Below are 12,989 nucleotides of genomic sequence, written 5' to 3'. Positions count from 1 at the left end.
ATCAGGGGCACGCTAAAACTTCATGGGTGAACAACCATCATTTACTCCACCCCCACAATCTTATAATATCGTCAACATTTTGAATAGAGGCACGTAGCAGTTTCACAGGTGAACAAGCATTATGGTATGGAGAATCGGTCAAAAGGCACAATGCATAAAGAATTATTTTTAATCTAAATCAACAGCGCTCAAAAATAACCAATTTCATTTATAATCAACCTCAATATCATTTATTTTTCTATAAAAATAAATAACTGTACTTTTATTGTATTTATATTTTCAATTTTTTTATATACATTTTAATAACATTCAATAGATAAACTATATTAGAAACAAAAAAAACAATTTAAAATATTTAAAAACTCAAACAAAGTAAATAATCATAGAACCAAAAACAACAGCCCATATATATAGAAATAACTAAGATAAAATAGAATATATATAACATCATCATAAACATTCAAATTTTTGGAGTACTTATCAGTACCGAATTACCTTTCAAATATGCTCTTCAACAATTAACATAAATAATAACTAAGATCCAATTTTAAAACAAATAAAGATTAAATTAATAAAGTCCAAATCATTCCAATCAGCAATTTGATGAATATTATATTTTCTCTGGCCAAGCAACTATAGTAGATCTCAAATTTTTTTTGGATGAAGAAAAAGGAACTATTGATCAAATTAAAGAAATTGTCACAATGGTTATTTTATCAAATATATTTTGAAATTATTATATCAATTAGAGATTCAAGTATAACAAATAAGAATAATATTGTTAATAAGAAGTTAAACAAGAAGTTGAAGAAATTAAACAAGAAAATTTCAAAAAGAATAAGAAACCAATTAAGAAACTATCAAAGAAGAGTATTATGAAAAGGATTAATGAAAATAAAAATTACATTTTAGTGATGAATAATATAAAGAAAATACTTTATAATTTTAGAAAAATAAATAAATTAAATATTTTTTTTTTTTTTTTTATATTATTGATGATTTTAAAAATTTATATATTTTTTTGTTTTGTTTTTTTAAGTTTCATATTCCTCATCATTCAATTTTTTAAACAACAAACACGAAATAATAATAAAAAAAAGAAAAAAAAGGATTTCCATTTTATTAAATTTTTTATTTGTGGAGCTAACCAACCTACATCCTCGAATGTACTAAATAAATCATTAGAGGATCTTCTAAACCTCTTAAAATCTTTACCCATTTACTTTCTCAGTAAAGAACATTATTAATTGATCTAATTTATCTGCAAATTCTCTCCATTCTATATAAAGGTAATAATCTAGAATGGTCAGGAATGTGCAAAATCATGATGACGAAGTCGAAGGTCGTGAAGCAGTTGATAATAAACTTGAGAAAACCAAATCTAGAGTTAATGACGAGGGTAAATGGTACCACAATCTCATTAGAGTACTCAGGGAAAGTATGGTTCTATTCAGGGAACAGACCATCCATCCAAAAGCTATATTCATATGTAATTATTTGTCGCTTGAATTTGGTATCGAATTTAATGAAAAGATTAACGAGAGCTATGTAAATAGTGACATAGAAGAGTCAGATATTGATGAATGGTTTAGCATATTTGAGAAAATCGTAGAAAGTTTCAAAGAACTCCAAAACAATTCAAGTCATCTCAGAGTGAATCGGCTACTGAGACTAAGGAGTTTTTGAAGAGTGAAAGGCATAAATGCTATGATTACCAAGAGAAAGGACATAGATTCGCCCAGTGCCCCAAAGGTAAAAGAGGTAAATCAAAATTAATTCATTCTAATGATCCAGAAAAATATTACAAATTTTGCGCAAGTTTGACCAGCTTTTACAATAAAACCAAATTTTTAAAAAAATATAAAATAAATATATAAATTATTTAAATAAAAAAGATTTATTTTTTTTAATTATGTATAAAAAGTTTATTAAATAATATTGATTCTAATGTTTAAATAGTTATTATTTGTATATATAAAATTTAAATTGTTGGTGATTTTTACATATCATCACCACATTTACCATTTTTGCATGATGCATATGGAATACTTATGCATTTACCACCTGCTTTTCTGCTGCAGTAGTCACAAGTTCTTGAATTGCCATCATCACAAACAACTTGTTTATGAACACAGCCTAAGTTGCAATCGCAGGAATCAATAGTGCATGGATCATGGTCATCACAGTCAAGTGGTTTATGTTCACATTTACCGTCACAACAGCTATCAAAGGTACATTTATTGTTATCATCACATGCTAATGGAGTATGGATGCAACCAGTTGAGTTTGAACATGAATCTACGGTACATGGGTTTTTATCATCACAGGCAATTGGGGTATGGCAACAACCAGTTGGACCACATGAGTCAGCAGTACAGGCATTGTTATCATCACATCCCATTGGAGTGTGGATACAACCATTTGGACCACATGAATCTAAAGTGCATGGATTATGATCATCACATGATAATGGAGTGTGGCAACAACCTGTTGAATTATTGCAGGAATCTACAGTGCATGGGTTATGATCATCACATGATAATGGGGTATGGCAACAACCAGTTGGACCACATGAATCTACGGTACATTTGTTATTATCGTCACAGGCAATTGGGGTATGGACACAACCAGTGGAGTTTGAACATGAATCAACAGTACATGGGTTATGATCATCACATGCTAATGGAGTATGACAACAACCAGTGGAGTTTGAACATGAATCTACGGTACAGGCGTTGTGATCATCACAGGCAATTGGGGTATGGACACAACCAGTTGAATTTGAGCATGAATCTAAAGTGCATGAGTTATGGTCATCACATGATAATGGAGTGTGGCAACAACCAGTTGGACCACATGAATCAATGGTACAGGCATTGTGATCATCACATGAGATTGGGATATGGCAACAACCAGTGGAGTTATTACATGAATCGATGGTGCATGGGTTATGGTCATCACAGGCTAATGGGGTATGGCAACATCCAGTAGAATTTGAACATGAATCAACGGTACAGGCATTTTTATCATCACAGGTTAATGGGGTATGGGTACAACCTTTGGCCCAGGTGCATGCATCAGCAGTACATGGGTTATTATCATCACAGGACATTGGGGTATGGATACAACCAGTGGAGTTTGAGCATGAGTCAATGGTACATGGGTTTTTATCATCACATGAAATTGGTTCGTGGCAACAACCATTTGGACCACATGAATCAATGGTACAGGCATTGTGATCATCACATGAAATTGGGGTATGGCAACAACCAGTGGAATTTGAACATGAATCTACAGTGCATGGGTTGTGATCATCACATGATAATGGAGTGTGGCAACAACCAGTGGAGTTTGAACATGAATCTACGGTACAGGCATTTTTATCATCACAGGCAATTGGGGTATGGACGCAACCGTTTGGACCACATGAGTCAGCAGTACAGGCATTATGATCGTCACATGATAATGGAGTATGGACACAACCAGTAGAGTTTGAGCATGAATCAATGGTACATGGATTATGATCATCACATGATAATGGAGTGTGGCAACAACCAGTGGAATTTGAACATGAATCTACAGTGCAAGCATTATGATCATCACAGACAATTGGGGTATGGCAACAACCAGTGGAGTTTGAACATGAATCTACGGTACAGGCATTTTTATCATCACAGGCAATTGGGGTATGGATGCAACCGTTTGGACCACATGAGTCAGCAGTACAGGCATTATGATCATCACAAGCAATTGGAGTATGGCAACAACCAGTGGAGTTTGAACATGAATCTACAGTGCATGGGTTGTGATCATCACATGATAATGGAGTATGGCAACAACCAGTGGAGTTTGAACATGAATCTACGGTACAGGCATTGTTATCATCACAGGCAATTGGGGTGTGAATGCAACCATTTGGTCCACAAGAATCAGCAGTACAGGCATTATGATCATCACAAGCAATTGGGGTATGACAGCAACCAGTAGAGTTTGAGCATGAATCTACAGTGCATGGATTATGATCATCACATGATAATGGGGTATGGCAACAACCGGTAGAATTTGAGCATGAATCTACAGTGCAAGCATTATGATCATCACAGGCCATTGGGGTATGGATACAACCGTTTGGACCACATGAGTCAGTAGTACATGCATTATGATCATCACATGACATTGGTTTGAAAACACAACCATGGTCACAATCACAGGAGTCTAAAGTGCATGGGTTTTTATCATCACAGGTAATTGGGGTGTTTTTGCAGCAACCGTTTTCACATTTATCAAGAGTACATTTATTGTTATCATTGCAATTTTCATCGCATGTACAAACAGTGTCTTCGTTTAAGCCTTCAGCTATAATAATTTTATGTTAGTAAATATTAATAAAAACTTTTTTTTTCTAAATGGGGTACAAACCATTGGTTAAACATATGGCACTTATTAAAAGTAATAAAATAAATAATTTTTTTAATAACATTGTTTTAAAAAAATAATGTTTTAGTTGTAGTTTCTTTTATTTTAAATAAATAAAATAAATTAAAAGAATAAATAAATAATATAAAAAAAAAATTAAAAAAGAAATTAGGATTGTGGTTTTGGAAAATGAAAATATATATAAAAATATTTTAAATAAAAAATAATATATTAAATAATTTTATTTATTAAATAATTATTTTTTAATGTTTTTAAAATGATTTAATAAATATTTTTTTTAAACTATTTATATTTTTTTTATAACAAATAGTTTGATTTTTAATTTTAAAAAAAAAAAAAAAAAAAAATTGGAATGAGCAGTATTTGTCAGTAGATTGAACAATAGTTATTAAATTAGAAAGAAAATATAATTAGAATGATAATGTTATTGATTGGTATTGGTTGATTTGGGATAAAAGAGTTTATATTAATAATAATATAACGCAGTATGATTGATACCGCTTGCACCTTATTATGTAATTTTAAAAACTAGAATATGTTTAGATAATCTTTTCCTTTTTCAATTTAAATAAAATAATATTAATCAAATTGAATTTTTTTAATTGATTTATTTTTTTTTTTTTTTTTTTTTAATTTCTTTTTTCTATATTTAGATATATGTAGATAATGGCAATTTTTTATTATTGTCTTGGTTGTTCATATATTAATACATAGTATTATATAATCCAGACCAATATGTCATTTAACCTGTAAAAAAAAACCAAGTTTTTATTGTTATTTATCATATTTCCTTGTTAAAAACATCGAAACTATCTCTACTGTATGATTAATAATATTAATATTTTATATGCATTATATGGGTTTTATGTATTTAATAAAAATATTTGTTTATTAATTTTGATGAATTTGATTATGTAATGATATAGTCTGGTGGGTAAAAATTTGTTTTTTAATTTTTATTTGTGGGGGGTATAAAAATGTGTGGTTATAATTATTTCTTAACAAATAAAAAAAAAAAATAATAGAAGCCCATAATGAGTTTTATATTTTAAAATCACACAATATTATTTTTCTATTATAGAAGTTTTTTTTCATTTTCAAATTTATTATAAGTGTTCATTTTAATTTTTTTATTTTATATTATAAAAAAAGAAACTATTCTTTCAAATATACAATAATATGCACATGTGGGTATATTTTTTGTGTGAGTGAGTAAGTTTATATTTTTAAATTTGTGTTTAATTGTTTGTAAGTGTGTGGTAGAGTGTGGTAATGTGGTGTGTGAATGTTTAATTAAAAAATTTTAAATTTGATTAGTGTGGTAGTTTGTAAAGATAATTATGTAATGGGATATTTTCTGTTTAGTGTTTGATGTTATATTTTAATATGATGCAACATCAACATAGTCATCACGCACCCTTTCTTTGATTTCAGCTAATCCAAGAAAGAAATATATCCTATGTTTTTAAGTGAGTTTTAACAAATAATTTATTAATTTTGATTATTTGATTTTTAAATAATTGTATTTATTATTATATACAAATAATAGTTAGGAAATAATACATAATAATAAAAAAAAATATAATATTAATTTTTTATTTATTGTAATAAAATATTTTTATTATAAAAAATAAAGTTAATGATAAAACAACAAATTAAAAAATGTAATAGTAATGATGAAAAAGTTAATATTAATAATTATAAAAAAATTTAATTATATTTTTTGAAAAAGTATATTTGGTATGATGATACAGCCATTATGGTTATATTATTATTGTTTTAAAATATCGATATTGATGATCAATAGAATATAAATGTAGTTTTAAAAATTATTTGTAAACAATATATTGTCATTTTTAAAATAATAGATTAAAAAAAATAATAAAAAAATAATTTACAATTTTTTCAATTCAATAATAATTTGACTTTAAATAAATCTAAAGAACAAAAATAAAAAATTTAAAATAATAAAAGAAAATTATCGATTAAAAATAACAATATGTAAAACTATTATTTTATAAAGAATCTTATATAGTTTTATATTAATATTTTTTTTTTTTTAAAATGAAATTTATTAAACTTTTATATTTAATGAAATTATAAAGAAACTATAAATTATTATATTGTATTTGTTATTATTGTTAACAGTTTTTTTTAATAAAATTAATGTTATTTAATTTTTTTTTTTTTTTTAATCAGACATTGAATCCTCACCTGAATCACTATCTAAAAATGGTAATTTGATTTGGGTTGGTCTTGTTCTACCGGGACGGCTAATTGGTGGTGGAGCATTATCATCATCGTCGTCACTAAGGAAATCGTCACCTTCTTCATCTGATGAGTCTTTTGATTTCTTTGATGGTTTTTTGGCAGCAGCTTTCTTTGTGGTACGAGTTGTTTTTAATTTCTTTGGTTTATGTTCATCTTCAGAATCGTCTGATAAAACACTGGTTTTCTTTTTAGGAGCACTCTTCTTGCCGCCAAGTGGTGGTGATGGTTTCTTTGAAAGAGTTGTTGTTGGAAGATCATCAAATGAATCATCTAATGATATTGGTGTAGAGGTAGTTGTTCCAGTAGATGGTGTTTTAGAAGTGGTGGCAGAGGTAGCAGTATTAGTAGTGGTGAATGGGTTTGTTGAGCTTGTGCTGGTTGGTTCTTTAGAGAAATAAGAATCAATTGTATTTGTTGTTGCTGTGGCTGTTGTAGGAGGTGTTTTATCTTCAGTTTTCTTTCTTTTATTTGTAGTTGTTGTAGTTGCTCCAACGACACCTGAAGAAGTAACTACTGGTTTTGATAAAGCAGTAACACCAGTTTCTTTAATTTCTGTTAATTGTTTCTTTGAAATTTTTTTAGCTCTTGGTAATAAAACTTTTGATTTTGATTTCTTTTTAAGTTTTTCAGTCTGATTTCTTAAAGCTTCATCATAGGCATCTTGGGCATCAAGGGCTTTTTCGACAAGAATCAAGTCTCTATTGTAAAAATCGGATAATGGAGTGCCTAAATGAATATCCCATTCTTTCTTCTTTTGATCTTTTTCTTCGATAATTTTTTTAACTCTTTCCATAGTAAGGGTCCACAATGGCATTGATAAAAGATAATCATAACCTCTTTCTTCATCAGATTTCTTTGAACCAGTTTCATCTGTTTCATCATCATCTTTTTCTTCTCCATCGGAATCGACAGCATCTTCTTCATCAAAAGAACCTTTCTTCTTTTTTAATTTTTCTTTGACAATCTTTTCGATACTCTTATTATAAATCATATCAAATTTCATTTCTTTTAATTTTTTCATAATATCAACCTTTTTGACATTGTTGATTGCAATTTCTTTATTAATGACAGCTAAAATGAAACGAGCTTTGTTATCTAATTTCTTAAATTCTTCAGAAAGCTTTTCAGCAAGATAATCCTTTCTCTTTTGATAATATTTCATTCTAAGACCGAAAAAGTGTTCTTGGATTAGTTGTGTAGTTGCGAATCTTTGAATACGACCTTCTTCATCAAAGACTACCATATTGGTTTCATTAATGGTTGATGAGAGTTTGAAAATTTTTTCAATTGCTATGGTATCTACTGGTTGAACGGTTTCAATAATGAAATGGACAGTGGAGTCGGTTGAAAGATTTTGATAGCTTTTAATAGTTGGTTCTTTAGTGGATGTAACATCATCATCATCTTTACTCTTGCTCTTTGGTTTCTTTGTGGTGGTTGATTTGGATGATCTCTTTCCTTTCTTCTTTTCTTTTTCTTCTTTTCTCTTCTTTTTGGTGCCTGGTGTTTCTAATTCGTCCAAAAATTCTCTATAGTCTTGGGTCCAAGAGTTGATTGGTAATTCTGTAACTTCAAATGAATGTTCACTTAATTTTCTCCAAACACCCCTTGATAAATACTGTCCTCCTTTACCACTTTCTAAGATTTCACCTGTAAATCCTCTATACCATGGTTGTATTGGTTTTAGTTCTTGTTTATTTAATAACAATTTCATATTTTCGACCAAGTCTCTTGGATTATAGCTTGGAATAGTAGTTGACCAACCTGTACCAATACCAACTGTACCATTAACTAAAATCATTGGAATAATTGGGATATAATGTTTTGGTTGAACTTTTTTACCATCATCAACAACACATGCTAAAATATTATCATCATCTGGATGATAGAGTGCTCTAGCAACATCAGTTAATCTTGTGTGAATATATCTTGCACTTGATGCATCTTTACCACCCTAAATAAAATTAAAAAAAAAAAAATTAGAATTTGGTTTTATTAATAATTTAATAAAATATAATATTAATAACATACTTGAATTCTAGTACCATAGGCACCTGAAGGGTATAATAAATTTGCATTATTTGAACCAATATATTCTTGAGCCATACCGAGGATGGTGGAGTATAAACTCATTTCACCATGATGATAAGCAGAGTGTTCGGAAACATAACCAATTAATTGAGCAACTTTAATTTCTTTTTTTAAATTTCTTTTGAAGCATGAATAAAGAATTTTTCTTTGAGAGGTTTTTAAACCATCAACAATTGAAGGAATTGATCTTTCACAATCGGCAATAGAGAATAAAATCAATTCTTTGTTGATAAAGTCTGTATAGCTTAATTTACCAACACCATATTGCTCTAAATAAGTACCTTCGACATGTTCAGCCATCCATTTCTTTCTTTCATCAGCTTTAGATTTTGAGAAAGCTAAATCAATTGAAGTATCTGCCTTATCATCCCATTCGAAATCAATTTTGTGCTTTTCTAAATCAGAGAAATATTCTTTACCTTCGGAAGCTTGTGATGTACCCAACCCCTTGTAATACTTGATATCCCAACCTTTTGGATTCTTTTCTCTCCACTCTAAAAATTCTGGAAGTGTATAGAAAGAGATTGCATTTTTACCATTCTTTGAAACTTTAACGATTGGAGTAATAAATTCTACCAAGAAGCCTGGCATATGAAGTAATTGTGGCCAAAAGTGATGAATAAAATTGATAATTAAACCTTTAATATGCGAACCATCATTATCTTGATCAGTCATAATCATTAAGTGACCATATCTTAACTTTGAAACATCTTCATACTTTACAAATGGCTGTAAACCTAAAATCATCATAATATTACAAATTTCATCATTTTTGAGGGCTTTTTGACCTTGTTCTCTGACATTTAATAATTTACCTTTGAGTGGGAATGCACCATAATGATCTTTACCAACAACTGAAATACCTGCAATAGCCAATGTTTTAGCACTGTCACCTTCAGTTAAAATTAATGTACAATCGGCGGATTTACTTGAACCTGCTAATGAAGCATCATCTAATTTTGAGTGTGTTACTTTACCCTTTTTACCAGGTTTACTTGAACTCTTGATAGATTGTTGTTCTTTAAATTCTACAAAAGCTAAAATAGTTGCAATAATACCAGATTTAGAATCGATAACCTTTTTGAGGAATTTTTCAGATGGTTCACAACGAGATCCAAACGATGTAATTTTACTAGTAAGAGTTTCTTTGGTTTGGCTGTCGAAATGTGGATTTTCAATAAGAGAGTTTACAAATACAAATAAGTGGTTCTTGACAAATGCAGGTTTAATTTCACCACCCTTATGTTTCTTTAGAACAGCTTCGGTAATTTCAGAGATAACCTTTGAAAGAGCATGTGTAACATGGGTACCACCTTTAACAGTACAAATGGAATTTACAAAACTAACCTGTTGGAATTGACCTTCTGTTGAGAGTGTAACAGCAATTTCCCAACGTGGACTAACTTTTTCATAGTAAACTTTTGGGGCATCGTCGGCATCTGGGAAATAAAGATTGACATACTTTTCGAAACTTCTAATACCAAGCTCTTGATCATTAAGAGAAACTTTTAATGTTGGATTACAACCTGCAATATCATAGACACGTTTAGATAAGAGAGCAATAAGATCTTCATCGAATGAAACCATACCGAATCTAGAAAGCTCTGGATAAAATGTAATCTTTGTATAGTTGGTCTTGTTGGAGTATGAGGTGATTTTTGGGTCTTCTTTATTTCTCATATTGTTGGTGAAAACTTGTTTATATAATTTTTTTGAACCTGAGTCTGCACACTCGACAATAAATTTGGTACTGAAAATATTGGCCAATTTAGCGCCGAAACCATTACGACCACCAGTAAGTCTTTTTTCAGAGTCATCATAATGGCTACTTGTTAAGAGATGACCAAAAATTAATTCTGGGATATAGACTTTATGTTCTTTATGAATATGAATTGGAATACCTGCACCATCATTAGTAACTGAAATTCTACCATTGGCTGAGTCAATCTCAACTTTAATAAATTTCATTGTTTCTTCTCTTTGTTTATTATCAGCAGCATTTACTAAAATTTCATCAAAAATCTTGTAGATACCTGGTACGAATGAAACTTTACGACGAACCATTCTTTCGTTTTCCCAAACCCAAAGTTCTTCTTCTTGCTTTTCGGTTGAACCAATATATGTATCTGGACGTAATAAAATTTGATCCAATAATTCTTTTTTTTGATAAATTTCTTCGAGTGTTTTGCCTTCTTTTTTAACTGAGTTGGTTATATTTTTAAAAACATTCTCTGAATCACTAGACGATTGATCATTGCCAGAGAATTCATCTTCACTATCTGATTTTGATTTTTTACTTGCTGCAGCTTTCTTTGCACCTCTTTTAGCTGGTGCTTTTTTAGTAGTTTTTGCAGGTGCTGGTTTAGTTGTCTTTGATGCTGCAGCTGTCTTACTGGTGGTTTTCTTTTTTGGTTCTTCATATTCTGATCCACTCTCTTCTGAAGAAATTCCGATAGAACCTGAATCTGAATAATCTGAATCACTAAATTCACTATCTGACATTTTATTATTTATTATTTATTATAAATAATTTATAAAGTTGTATTAATTTTTTATTTTATTATTATGATATATTATAAGGTATAAAAAAAAATAAAGAATTAAAAAATACAAATATAAATAAATAAATAAAAAATTAAGTGTTGGTGAAGTGTTATATGTTATTATTAAAAAAAAAAAAAAAAAAAAATTTTAATTTAAAAAAAAAAAAAATTTCAAAAAATTATTTCAAAAAATTTAAAGAAAGGCGGCAACTAAAAACGACCAATAATCCCCAAATATTAAGAAATTTTTTTTTTCTTCTAATGAAATATACCCAGTTTCTATATATAACATATGATATTTTATTCATACAAAGAAAGAAATTTATTATTATAATAGTTTTAAATAATTATATATAGACATGTGAGTAGTTTTTTTTATGTTTATTATTAATCTTCCTTTCATTAAAACCACATATATAAATAACCCACCCATTAAATAATAAATCTTAGGGTGGTGATAAAAATGTTATTTTTATTTTAAATTTTTATATTAATTATTTTTGAATTTTTTTTGTTTTATAAATCTTGTTATTTTTAAATTTTTTTTTTTATAATGTCAATATTTGTGTGTTGAAAAATACTTGTATGCTAATTATTTAAAATGCTTCTCCAACTATATAACTATATAAATGATTTTGTAGTTACAATCTTTATTTTTATTTTATCATTTTTATTTTTAATTACTTCACCATTGTTTGCAATAATCAATTTAATTAGAGTTAAAACATTCAAAGATCACAAAAACATTATTATTACAGGTAAAATAAAAATTTTTTTATTTTTTATTAATAATTTATTAATATTCAATTTTTATTTACTTTAGGTGCATGTGGTGGATTAGGCTCACAATTGGCATTGTACTATTCAAAACCTGGAAGAAATATATCATTGTTTGGTATTAATAATGACAAATTAATTAATATAAAAAACAAATGTATAGAGAAAGGAGCAAATGTTGAAATTAATATTGTTGATATTACAGATAGAGATTTATTGAAAGAGAAGTTAGTAGACTTTGATAATAGAAATCCTATTGATTTATTATTTGCAAATGCTGGGGTTATAGAATGTAATAAATATAAAGTATATTTGAACCATAAAACAAATACTAATATGTTAATTAAAACTCTATAAACAGGTCAATTACCAAATGATTTAGACTTTGAAGAAAAAATTCAAAAGGTTATTCAAGTTAATGTAAATGGATTATTAAATACAGTTTTACCTTTAGTACCAAGATTTGAAAAACGTAAAAGTGGTCAAATTGTAATTGTTTCATCATTATCATGTTATGTAGACTGGTTTTATACAGGATACAGCTCATCAAAATCATTTTGTATTTCATTTGGATTAAATCTACGTAAAAAACTATCAAAATTTGGTGTTGGTGTTACTGTTGTTACCCCTGGATATATGCAAACACCAATGTTAAACAGTATTGGCAAAATCCAAGAATTTGTATCGGTTGAAAGGGCATGTGAAGCTATAAATAATGGTATTCAAATGAACCATTCTCAAATTTTCTTCCCATTGGACTCTTTCATTATTACCTTTATGACAAATTTAGTTAGTCCAAACTTTAGAGAACCGGTATCAAATATTATAGAGTTTCTAAAAAATAGATCAAATAAAAAGAAAATGGATTAA

General features: G+C 28.6%; 3 protein-coding genes across 3 annotated transcripts; 1 reads left to right on the top strand and 2 right to left on the bottom strand.

Annotated features, from left to right (window-relative positions):
* Positions 1 to 1,880: 1,880 nt before the first annotated feature.
* Positions 1,881 to 6,029, bottom strand: DICPUDRAFT_48221 (uncharacterized protein). Its single transcript, XM_003288853.1, has 2 exons — positions 5,978 to 6,029; positions 1,881 to 4,338 (listed from the first exon to the last, which is right to left on the bottom strand). Exons 1-2 carry the CDS (start codon positions 6,000 to 6,002, stop codon positions 2,000 to 2,002), a joined length of 2,364 nt encoding a protein of 787 aa, XP_003288901.1. The 5' UTR covers positions 6,003 to 6,029; the 3' UTR covers positions 1,881 to 1,999.
* A 1,277-nt stretch (positions 6,030 to 7,306) lies between these two features.
* On the bottom strand, positions 7,307 to 10,989 carry DICPUDRAFT_4475 (uncharacterized protein; the record flags this gene model as incomplete). Its single annotated transcript, XM_003288852.1, has 3 exons — positions 7,307 to 7,998; positions 8,119 to 8,662; positions 8,740 to 10,989. Coding segments are annotated over 3 exons (3,486 nt in total), but the record flags the coding sequence as incomplete, so codon positions are not given.
* Positions 10,990 to 11,943: 954 nt separating this feature from the next.
* DICPUDRAFT_153204 (uncharacterized protein) lies at positions 11,944 to 12,989 on the top strand (the record flags this gene model as incomplete). Its single annotated transcript, XM_003288859.1, has 3 exons — positions 11,944 to 12,100; positions 12,166 to 12,411; positions 12,481 to 12,989. The coding sequence occupies 3 exons, from the start codon at positions 11,944 to 11,946 to the stop codon at positions 12,987 to 12,989; spliced, it is 912 nt and encodes a 303-aa protein (XP_003288907.1).

Source organism: Dictyostelium purpureum (assembly GCF_000190715.1).
Source record: "Dictyostelium purpureum unplaced genomic scaffold DICPUscaffold_152, whole genome shotgun sequence".
Lineage (NCBI taxonomy): Eukaryota > Evosea > Eumycetozoa > Dictyosteliales > Dictyosteliaceae > Dictyostelium > Dictyostelium purpureum.
This window is presented reverse-complemented; position numbering and strand designations above follow the sequence as displayed.

What these genes read in the sequence shown, in the direction of transcription:
- DICPUDRAFT_48221 (XM_003288853.1), bottom strand. Translation starts at nt 6,002, where the DNA reads ATGTATTATTTCCTAACTATTATTT. An exon ending in TTATTTCCTAACTATTATTT is followed by an intron (nt 4,339 to 5,977) that starts GTATATAATAAT and finishes GCTTAAACGAAG; the next exon opens with ACACTGTTTGTACATGCGAT.